This window comes from Trichechus manatus, unplaced genomic scaffold (genome assembly GCF_000243295.1).
Source record: "Trichechus manatus latirostris isolate Lorelei unplaced genomic scaffold, TriManLat1.0 scaffold00386, whole genome shotgun sequence".
Lineage (NCBI taxonomy): Eukaryota > Metazoa > Chordata > Mammalia > Sirenia > Trichechidae > Trichechus > Trichechus manatus.
In genome coordinates, this window is record NW_004444322.1 from 158148 (window position 1) to 170467 (window position 12320).

General features: G+C 39.9%; 2 protein-coding genes across 2 annotated transcripts in view; one reads left to right on the plus strand and one right to left on the minus strand.

The window, feature by feature from the left end:
* The window catches only part of ZFP30 (ZFP30 zinc finger protein), a 221162-nt gene that overhangs the window by 90769 nt on the left and 118073 nt on the right, over positions 1-12320 (plus strand). The gene's annotated exons all lie outside the window — the stretch shown is intronic.
* LOC101347142 (zinc finger protein 790) overlaps positions 7382-12320 on the minus strand; it is a 34012-nt gene continuing 29073 nt past the window's right edge. Inside the window, exon 6 of the mRNA XM_023725755.1 lies at positions 7382-9763. Within this exon, the coding sequence (XP_023581523.1) occupies positions 8085-9763 (1679 nt within the window). The 3' untranslated portion in view covers positions 7382-8084. The remainder of the gene's footprint in view (positions 9764-12320) is intronic.

Genomic DNA, 12320 nt, shown 5'->3' on the forward strand with positions numbered 1-12320 from the left:
TCTCTTCATTTGATGTTTTAGGGTTTCAGGATTGTTGTATTCTCTGTTTGGCTTAGTTTTTCGGATCTTTGCTGCGGAGGGTCGGCGTGGTGCTTCTGCTTTGAGCGCCATTTTGCCGGAACCCCTGGCCCATTCTTTGAGTTTACTGTCTTTTTGTTATTGAGTTGTAAGTGTTCTTTAGATATTAAACCTTTACTACATATATGATGTCCAAATATTTTCTCCCATTCTGTAGGCTGTCTTTTCGCTTTCTTGATAATGTCCTTTGATGCATAAAAGTTTTCAATTTTTATGAGGTCCAGTTCATCTGTTTTTTCCTTTGTTGCTCATGCTGTTGTTGTCATATTTAGGAATTTATGGCCAAACTACAGGTCTTGCAGATTTACCCCTATGTTTTCTTCTGAAAGTTTTATGGTTTTAGCTTTTATATTTAGTTAACTGATCGTTTTGAGTTCATTTTTATATATGGCATGAGGTAGGGGTCCAGCTTCATTCTTTAGCCTGTGGTTATCCAGTCGTCCAGCACCGTTTGTTGAAAGGACTATTTTTCAATTGAATGACTTGGCACACTTGTGGGAAATCAATTTATCATAAATGTGAGGTTTTATTTCTGGACTCCTGTTTCATTAGTTTATATGTCTGTCCTTATGTTTTCATTATGTGGCTTTGTAGAAAGTTCTGAAATCAAGAAGTGTGAGTCCTCCTACTTTGTTCTTCTATTTCAAGATTGTCTTTCCATTTGTTTAGGTCTTATTTAATTTCTTCCAGCATTGTTTTGTAATTTTCAGTGAGTAATCCACCTACTTGGTTAAATTTACTCCTATTTTGTTTTTTTAGATGCTATTGTAAATGGAATTGTTTTCTTAATTTCCTTTTCATCTTCTTTATTACTGGTGTATATAGAAGCACAATTTATTTTTGTGTTTTTATTTGTAAGCTGCAACTTTGTTTACTAGCTCTGATAGCTTCCTTTGGAATTTTTAAAAGATAGAATTGTGATGATTAAGGTTGTGTGTCAACTTGGCTGGGCCATGATTCTCAGTAGTTTGGCAGTTATGTTGTAGTTTGGAAAGTATGTAATGATGTAATCTTCTCCATGATGAGATCTGCTATGTGCAGCCAGTCAGTTGACAGCGAATTTCCTTGGGGGTGTGGCCTGCATCCAATATATATGGACTTTCTGGCAAAGCTCGTTGGCTTTTGCTCTGCACTGGATTCTGCATTCGGCTCATCATCATCTGACCTCCAGTTCTTGCGGCTTGAGCCAGAAGCCTGCTGTCTTACCTGTGGATCTTGGATTCATCAGCCTCTGCAGATCATGAACCAGCAGCCTGCTGTCTGACCTCCCAATCTTGGGTTCATCAGCCCCTGCAGCTATGTGAGTCGGGAAGCCTCCAGCCTGATGCCTGACCCACAGACTTGGGACTTTGCAGCCTCTACAACTGTGTGAGCAATTTTGTTGAGATAAATCTGTATGTGTATATGTATGCACACACACACACACACTTCACTGGTTTTGCTTCTCTAGAGAACTCAGCCTAAGACAAGGATCAGGTCATCTATGAATATATATAGTTTTACTTCTTCCTTTCTAATTTTGATGCTTAATTGCTCTGACTAAAACTTACAATACAGTGTTATATAGCAGTGGCAAGAGTGGGAATCCTTGTCTCTTTCCTGATTTTAAGGGGGAAGCTTTCAGTCTTTCAACATTGACTGTGACGTTAATTGTGGGTTTTTAATAAATGCTGTTTATCATGTGGAAGATGTTCTCTCTATTCCTAGTTTGTTGTTTTTATCATGAAAAGGTGTTGAGTTTTCTCAAATGCCTTTTCTTCATCAATTGAGATGATCGTGTGTGTGTGTTTATTTCCCTTCATTTTGTTAATGTGGTGTATTATGTTGATTGATTTTCTAATGTTGAAATTCTCTCGCATTCCTGGGATAAATCGCACTTGGTCATGGTGTATAATCCTTTAAATACGCTGTTGGATTTGGTTTGCAAGTATCGTGAGGAGGATTTTTGCATCTATATAATGGATATTAGTCTTTAATTTTTTTTTAGTCATCTTTTTATCTGGCTGTAGTATCAGGGTAGTGCTGGCCTCATAGAATGAATTACAAAATGCTCCCTCTTATTTTTTGGAAGAGTTCAGGAAGTATTCGTGTTACTTCTTCATTAAACGTGTGGTGGAATTCAGCACTGAAGTCATGAAGTTTCCGGCTATTGTAAAACGATTTCTCCCTTCAATTTTGTTACTGTTTTTTCCATATATTTCTTAGTTTCCTTGGGCTACCATAACAAAATAGCACAAAGTGGGTAGCTTTAAGGAAAAGAAAGTTGTTCTCTTATAGTTCTGGAGGTATTGGCCATGTTTATTCCTTCTGAGTCTTCTGAGACAAAAACTGTTCCATGCATCTCTCTTAGCTTCTGGTGGCTCCTGGAAATCCTTTGCATTCCTAGGCTTGCATCTGCCTCTATAGTCACATGGCCAACTTTCTTCCGTCTAACGCTGTGTCTGTGTCTGATCTCGTCTTTTATTATAAGACACCACTCAGATGGGATTAGGATCCACCATACTCTCGTATGACTTTATGTTAAGTGATAACATTTTCAAAGACCCTATTTCCAAACAAGATCATGTTCACAGGTACCAAGGATTAGGACTTCAACATATTTTGGGGAACACAATTCAAGCAATAGCACTCCACCCTCTGGTCCCACGAAATTATGTCCTTATACATGCAAAATGCATTCACCACATCCCAGCACCCCCAGTTATCTTAACCCATCCTAGCATCAACTCAAAGTCCAAAATATCATTTACTAAATAATTTAAATCAAGTATGGATGAGACTGTATGATCTATCCTGGAGAGAAAATTATTATCTGTGGACTTGGGAAACCTAGAATACAAACCTAGAATACACGTGTAGACCAGGCATAGGAGGGAAACCATCTCCTGGCTCTTGGCCATTGTCATATTTTCCATTCGCCCACCAGTCTCATGAAGTCCCAGGGGTTGCAAACTGTGCCTAAGGAGGGTATGCCCCCTGTGCAGGGAGCTCTGCTTGGTCCAGGTACACTACAGGCCCCAAATTAGACCTGTTTTCACTCAGTGAAGAATGACTTATGGTGTTGCTGAGAACAAAAATATTGAGATGAGGTTCTCCAAGAGTGAGATATGAAAACTGAAAGATAGATATGAGCAAAAGTCCAAAGAATCTGATACAACTTGGCTGGTGCACCTGTTTGATGGGGGGGCCTTAAAAACTCAGATGTCCCACATTGAGTGGTACAGTTTGGAGAAACTGACCACTGTTCCTCTGCTGCAGTGTGTATTTGCCCACATTAAGCAGGACAACTGACAAGATAGAGATAAACCCATGCCCCTTCTGGTATGGGTTGCTGGAAGTATGAGAATAGTACTCCTTACCTCTGGGGACTTCCCCCAAGGTAAAACCCGTGGAGAACTGTTCATGAGGCTATAGCTGCTCTTCAGATAGAGACAGAAGATACCTGGTTGTATGAACCTGCCCCTGCAGAAGACATAGATAACACTGTTCTGAACTGTACTGGAAGCATTTATGTGAAAGGACCTCCACAATGGAAGACCCCTTTGTCCTTTCTGTCCTGTCTTGAAAGTGTGGGAGGAGGTGGAGAAACTCCACTGCAACATCCTACAATGGGGTGGAGGAAACAGGGTAGTGTGGAGCATCTCCACTGAGGCAGGCCCAGACATATGAGAGCCTAGAAATGGGAAGCAGCAACTGAGGGACCAAAAAGGGAACTTGAAAGGCAACCTACGAAAATGGACGGAGGGGATGGGTCTGACTTGCAAAGTGGCTTTGGTTGCTGAAATAGGATAGACAAAGCAGAAATTGATGGGATCCCTACAGAAGACTTATGTCAATGCTATCAGGTGGAAGGGGACTCCCCTAAGTTAGAGATCGACACTCTAGTTTGAGTCATAAAATAACAGGAGGAAGAGGACTCACAGGGCTAGAAGGATTTAGAATCCCACATAGCAGCCTTTCAAGTCCTTGAACACAGCCCAAGAACAGGGATGCACAGGTTGCTAACACTTTCTTGCGCTCCAACCAGAATAGTGAAGAAGGTAACCCCAACCATGAACCTAAGTTGGTTGAGGATGGCTCCCTGCACTTGTACCCTGACTTCACCCCTTTTACCAATGATTAGGGGTGGGTCATGGTCTTCGGATGCTTTCCAGTGACTGGTGGCCTTGTGCATCCATAAAAGTGGATGTGGGGAAGGGGAGGACACAAACCTTCATGTGGCTCCTCGATACTGGAGACTAAGTGGCAGTAATCAAAGGGGTAATGGCAAGCTCGTGCTTTTGGTGGGTTTTAGGATGGAGGCAGTGACCCATAGTAGGCAAGTGGGTATGTGCTTGTGGGCAGGGTCCTTTTGATGATTTTGGGCATTATGTTGTTGTGTTAGGTGCTGTCAAGTTGATTCTGACTCACAGAGACCCCATGTGACAGAATAGAACTTCTCCATATGGTCTTCATGGCTGTAATCCTTATGGGAGCAGATTGACAGGTCTTTCTCCTGCGGAGTGGCTGGGTAGGTGTGAACCACCAACATTTTGGTTAGCAGCCAAGCTCTTAACTTGCACCACCAGGGCTGTGTGCAGCATGGAATATCATCACCACCTGAGGGGCTACACCCCCTCACAGCAAAGAATTCAAGCTGTAACAGTGGGACTGATTCACTCCTGCCTCCTGAATTGCCCAAGCCCCATCAGGTTATTCAACAAAGGCAATACTGCCTCCCAGGTGGAGAAAAGAACATTAGTTTCAGGACTTGTGCCAGGCCAGAGTGTTAAGAACCACCCTGTTGCAGTTTGATAGCCCAGTTTGGCTCATAAAAAAGACCTCAGGAGTACAGAGACTGACAATAGACTACCGCAGATTGAATACCAAGGTGCCACGCTTGGCCCCTGCAGTACCAGATATCATTACCGATACAGTGGTGGCTCACATAGGAAGCTGGTATACTGTTACTGACTTGGCCAATGCCTTGTTATTGACTCATTTGCAGGACCAATTTGCATTTACCTGAAACAGTCTACAATACACTCTCACTGTTTCTGCAGGTATACTTAAATCCCCCTGCAATTGCCACCAATGAGTGGGCCTAGACCTGCAACAAGCCAGTTTATTCCCAGAGGTGTTCAATGACATCCTCATTGCCGGCCCGACCAAAGGGAAACTTAAACAGACCCTGCACAAGGTTACAGCTGTCATGACATGGGCTAGTTGAGCTATAAACCCTGACAAAGTTCAGAGGCAACCTAGCAAGTAAAATTCTTGAGGACCACTTGGGCCTGCCAACAAAGCATTCCTGAAGAAATTAAACAAAAATTGTTGTCTATGGTGGCACTCACTAACAAAAAGGAAGCCCAACAGCTGGTCAGCTTGTTTTGCTACTGGAGGCCATAAAGCAGCCACCTTTAAATTGGGCCCCTAAAACAAATAGGCCTTGGAAGCTGTGCAACATGCAGTGGGACAGGCCCTACCACTGGGGCCCACCAGCCTTATGGAACTGCAGGTATCAGTGACTCCTACCCATACAGACTTTGGCAACAAGAAACCACCACTGGGGTATGCTGGTTTCTAGGGCTTTGGACCCGTAAACTACCCCAGGCAGCCATGAGGTACACCTTTTTCAAGTGGCAGCTCTTAGTCTGTTATTGGATCTTACTGGAAAATGAGTGTTTAACCACTGATGCACTCTATGTGACCAGAACTGCCTATCCTTATGTGGGTGCTCACTAATCCTACTAACAAAAATAGGGCAAACTCAACAAAGTTGAGTTTAATGGAAATGGTACATCAGAGACTGAGCTCGATCAGGGCCTCAGGGAGTAGCTAGTTCCATGAACAAATAGCTGCTTTGCCAGAGGGGGCTGAGAGGCCCACAAAAGGCCCATGGTTTGAAGATATGGCTGATGGTATGGCTTGGTTCATGGATGGATCCCCAGGTGATTCTTGTTAAATTGTAGATTCTGATTCAGTATATCTGAGGGTGAAAAGGCAAATCCTCAGCAGGGGATCAAACCAGAACGAACTAGTTCGAAGCCCTGTAAAAAACCCACAATAATGAATCTCTATTACCACACCATGAAACAAGTTTAAATTGGAAGCAAGTCTGGGTGAGAGGATGTAGAGGGTAGTTTGGTCACATCTCAGGTAACCTCCCCATTGGTTTGAGCCTCCATTTCCATTGTTTAAACACGCTTGTGTTATCACTATCATTTCCGTGAGGATTAGTCTTTCATGGATCCCAGTTAGCTTCTGCCAGCTGCCTAGGAGCACTACCAACCTTGTTTAATTTAGAGAGTATCTTTAACATATTTATTTTGATCACAGAACATATCTCTTTTTATAATTTTTGTATAATTATATAATTTTCATAACATCTCATTTCCTTTTTTATAATTAGTTTTATCAATTTGATGATGTTTTAAATGCTTTACGTTATGGATAAATCCTTGGTGAATTTGTTTATAGGTATTTAAGAGTATTTTAGTTGCATTGAATAAATTGAAGTTTGGGGATGAGTTAGATACACAGTGCTAATGATAAAATATAGGCCCAGCTATCTAAAAATTAAGAGCCCTGGTGGCACAGCGGTTAAAGCACTGGGCTGCTAACTGAAAGGTTGTTGGTTCGAACCCACCAGCTGCTCCACAGGAGAAAGATGTGGCAGTCTGCTTCCATGAAGATTTCAGCCTTGGAAACCCTATGGGGCAGTTCTCTGTCCTGTAGTGTCGCTATGAGTTGGAATCAACTTGATGGCAGTGGGTTTGGATTGGCAGGATAGCTAAAAATTAGCCATCCAACACATGTTGGAGAATACATTAGATTTGAAAAAAATTATTGATGCCTGTATGTGAGAGAATTATAAACTAAATTCATGATAGTGGCTGTTTCAAAGGTGGGAGGGGAATAGGATTGAGAGACAAATGGGTGGGTGTTCATTGTACTACTCTTTTAGCTTTTCTGTAGTTTTGTAAAACCTCAAAAGAAAATTCTGGAGGAAAGGATTTAGCTACAAAAAGACTTCAACATACAAATAAAACAATAATACTAGAAGAAAAAATTTTAAAAATATGAATGATCTTGGGGTGGAGGAAACATTCTATACAGATATATTTGATTATGTAAAAGTCAAAATAATATCTATGACAACCAACCAAACCAAACCCATTGCCGTCAAGTCGAATTATGACTCATAGCGACCCTATAGGACAGAGTAGTACTGCCCCATAGGGTTTCCAAGGAGAGCTAGTGGATTCGAACTGCTGACCTTTTGGTTAGCAGCCAAACACTTAACCACTGCACCACCAGGGCTCCATCTATGACAAAAGTTGCCATAAGAAAAAAAGACTGAGAAATTATTTTTGTAACCCATATGATTAAAGTTATAGCCATAACATAATTTCTACAAATTTATAAGAGAAAAATGATACAACAGAAATAAAGCCAAGACTACAAATAGGTAATTTATAGAAAATTCAGATGGCCAGTATACAAATTAAAACATGCTCAATCTACCTAATATTTAGAAAAACTCAAAGCAATGTCTTGGTGTTTCATCAGAAAGACTGACAAAGAATGCTGTTAGGTCATGAGGAAATATGCATCTTAGCACAATGCTGATGAGAATAAATGTGTGATATCTGGAAAATAACATTATTAGCTATTTCAACAAAAAATACACATACTCTGACTCATGAATCTCATATAACAGAATATCTTACAGAAATAAAACACAAATATGCCAAGCATTTGTGTATAAGGATATTTATTGACGATTGAAAATTCAAAGAATGAAACAATCTGAATGTTAATCAATAAACAATTTGAACATGTAATGCTTCTACATATGTAGTTTTCTGCAGCTACCAACATTAAAATGAGTCAGTAAAATGTTTATACCTGGAGAGATGTGAAAAGTATTACACTCCTGAGATTTCTCAAGACAAGAAATAAACTGACCTCCATTAAAAGAGTAATGGTTAAATCTCTTCCAACATTTTTATATTCATAATACTTTACAAGAGAGAAAAAAAGTGAGAGCTCTGAGAAAACGCCTTCTCAAAATCTTTATATTCATAGGATTTCTCAAAAGTATAAATATTCTGGTGTTGAGCAAAATCTGAGTCATGACTAAAGGTGTTCCTGTAGTCTTTCCATTCATAGAGATTCTCATCATGAATCTTCTGTTCAATACAATATAAATGATGACTAAAGATTTGCCCACTTTCCTTACATTCATAGGGTTCTGTACCAGTGTGAATTTTCCTATGTCGTGTAAGCTGTGAGCCCCATATAAAGGATTTCCCACATTCTTTACATACATAAGGTTCCTCACCAGTATGAATTCTCTGATGTCGAGTAAGTTGTGAACCCCAGAGAAAGGCTTTTCCACATTCTTTACATTCATATGGTCTCTTGCCAGTGTGAATTTTCTGATGTCGATTGAGTTCTGAACCACGGAGAAAGGTCTTTCCACATTCCCTACATTCATAGTTTCTCTCACCAGTATGAATTTTCTGATGACGATTAAACTCTGAGCCATGAAGAAAGGTCTTTCCGCATTCCTTACATTCAAAGAGTTTCCTCTCACTATGAATTTTCTCATGTTGAGCAAGATATGAAGCCCAAATAAAGGTCTTCCCACAATCCTTACATTCATAAGGTTTCCTACTGGTATGAATTCGTTGATGTCGAGCAAGGTGTGAACTCCAGATATAGGCTTTCCCACATTTCTCACATTTGTAGGGTTTCCTGCCAAAATGAATATTTTGATGTTGAGCAAGATTTGAACCACGAATAAATGCTTTTCCACATTCCTTACATTCATGAGTTTTTTCACCAGCATGAATTCTCTGATGCTGAGTTAGGTGTGAGCCACGAGTAAAAGCTTTCCCACATTCTTTACATTCATAAGGTTTTTCACCAGTGTGAATTCGCTGATGTTTAGTGAGATGTGATCGCTGACTAAAGGCCTTCCCACATTCATTACATTCATAGGGTTTCTCACCAGTATGAATTCTCTGATGTCGAGTAAGGTCTGAACCACAACTAAAGGCCTTCCCACATTCCTTACATTCATAAGATTTCTCACCAGTATGAATTCGCTTATGAACACTAAGTTGTGAATGAAATCTAAAGGCCTTTCCACATTCCTTACATTTAAAAGGCGTCTCACCAGTATGAATTCTCTGATGACCAGTAAGACTTGAACGCAAACTAAAGGACTTCCTACATTCTTTACATTCATATGTTTTCTTACAAGCGAGAACAGTCTGACATTGAGTAAGTTCTGAATCAGGAAGAAAGGTCTTCCCACATTCCTTTTCTTCACAGAGTTTCTTGCCAGTATCAATTAACTGATTTTGAGTAAGGTCTAAGCCACAACTAAAGGCATTCTCACACTCTTTAAATTCATTCAGTTTCTCTCCTGTATTAAGTCTCTGACATAGATTAGAAGATGTGTGCTGGGTAAAAGTGGGTACTTTTTCGTAGGTGAGTATCAGCTGATTAAAATATTCCTCCTGATTTTCCTGTTGTGTCTCAAACTGATCTCTGCCCTCCCAATCATCTCCAAAACACAAACTTTCAAGGCTGTGGTTTTTATAAATATCCATGATTTCCCGTTGGGGTAATTCTCTTTCAACAATGCCATTTTTTGGTGACAATTTCTTGGTCTGACATCTGGACTGCATGTCTGAAAGATAAGAAGATAAATACATACTGTTTTAGTGTTCAAAAAGAAATAAACCTTCCACTGTAGATATAGGAAGTAAATCTTAATATACACAAAAAGTGAACGGTTTAAATAATTCTGGACAATATGAAAAAAGGGCAGAAAATAGAAATGTAAAAGAATTCATAAAAGTTGAGTCAAATGATAAGTTTTCATTGAATTCATCTGAGGAGTTCAGTAAAAAAAAGATTGTCCAGGTACCACCCCAACCATGGAATAACAAAGCCTTAAGGATATTTCACTCACTATGGTATAATTAACACCTAGCACATGTTAGGCATTTAAAGGTAATTGCTGAGTAAATACACTATACAACAACAACAAAAAGGGATTTAGGAAGAAGTAAAAGAATATCACAAAGGCCGAGGGTCAAGAAGGACAGGTAGGATAACCTAATCATGTAATAACAATATAACATGTCTCACTGCCTAATACCTTCCATCTCTACTGAATGATTATATATACTACTTCCATATCACTTTCTTTAAAGATGAAAGAAACAAAAGTATATCTAGTGTCTTAGTCTGGGTTCTCTAGGGCAAAACCAGTGAAGTGTATATAAATACACACACACACACACACACACACACGTATGAGAGTAAATCAAAAAGTATTGCTACAAGATCATAGAAACCTTTATTAAACAAAAATATCCAAATGTGAAGCTATTGTTTCTCGATATATCCTCCATCTAGGGCTACAAACTTCTGAAGGCCATGTTTCCATCTCTCTAACCCTTCCCCCAAATTCTGTACTCTTCAATTTAACAATCACATCAAAATGGCAGTTCTAGCATCCTCGAGGGACTCAAATCATGTTCTTTTTAAGTGTTCTTTGAGTTTTGGGAACAAAAAGAAGTCTGAAGGGGCAAGATCAGGGCTGTAGGGTAGATGGTGTAAGATTTCCCGGCAAAATTCTCATACGACATCCCTTGCTACCCTTGAAGAATGAGCAGGTGCATTGTAGTGATGGAAAAAAATTCTTTGGCACAACATTCCTGGCCTTTTTCTCACCAATGCAGTTTTCAATTTTCTTAAAACTTATTTATAATAAGCCCCCAGGATTGTCCTGTGTCCTTTGAGAAAATCCATCACGATTACTCCTTTGTAATCCCAAAAAACAGTTGCCATGAACTTCTGAGCAGTCTTCCCTCTCTTGGCTCATCTTTGAGGTCTTCCCAACCTTCCTTAAAATGCTTGATCAATCTAAAAACAATTGTTTTATGTGGGGCAGCATTCCCATAAACTTGTTGCAAAGCTTCAGTGATTTGGGAAGATGTCTACTTGAGTTTTGTTAAAAATTTGATATTAGCCCTGACCTCAAAATAATTTTTTTCCATGGCACAAGAAGTATCCTTTTTTTTTTTTTTTTGAAGGCAGCCTAACACGACTAAGACAAGTGCATCACTGAGAGCACTTGTCTGCAGCCATCCACTGATCAGAGACATGTTTAAATGTGTTTTGTTTGGAATAAACGCATGTGTGTATGAATTGGAGCCCTAGTAGCAATACTTTCTTACTTATCCTTGTATATATAGAGAGAAATTTACTTCAAGGAAATAGTTCATGCAATTGTGAGGAAATGGCTCACGCAATTGTGGGTGGCAGGTAATCCCAAATCCGTGGGTCAGACAACAGGCTGAAGACCTCTGCTGGCTCACATGGTTGCACAGGCTGATGAACCCCAAATCTGCAGGGCAGGCAGCAGTCCAGAGACTTCTGCAGGGTTATGTCCCAAAAACCGAGGTCAGGCGACAAGAAAAGTGCAGGGTCAAGAAAGAGCAAGCTTTGCCAGAACATCCATTTATATACTGGAGGCTGGCCACACCCCCAAGAAAACTCCACTGATGTGGCTGCTCACATCAGATCACAAAACGGAAGGTGATTACATAGTGTCTGCCAAACCACTGACAATCATAGTGTAGCCAAGTTGATGCAACATTAGCCATTACAGTGGAAGGTTATCTCTGTGGCTCTGGGGGAAGGTCCTTGTCTCTTTTCATCTTGTACTTGGTTCCTTGGAGAGCTCATGTAGCATAGGATGTATCATCCCCCATCTCTGCTTGTTTCTCTTAGTCTAATCTACTCATCTTATTTCTCAAAGGTGATAGGTTTAAGACACATCCTACACTGATATAGCCACATAAACACAACAAAGAAAACTCGATTCCCAAACGGGATTACATCAACAGGTATAGGTGTTAGGATTTACAACACATATTTTGGGGGGACACCAATCCACAACATACACCCTCTGGCCACCCCAAATTTATGTCCTTCCCACATTAAAAAAAAAATGCATTTACCCTAACACATCATCCCAAAAGTCTTAACTCCAAGTCCAAAATCTCATTGCTAAATCATCTAAATAAAATATGAGAGAGAATTTAGGTGTATTCTATCCTGGGATACTTGTAAAATCTAGAATACAAGTTACCTATTTCCAAAGTACAATGGTGGAACAGGCACAAGGTAGACATTTCCATTACAAATGGAAAAAATTGGAGGGAAAGAAGGGA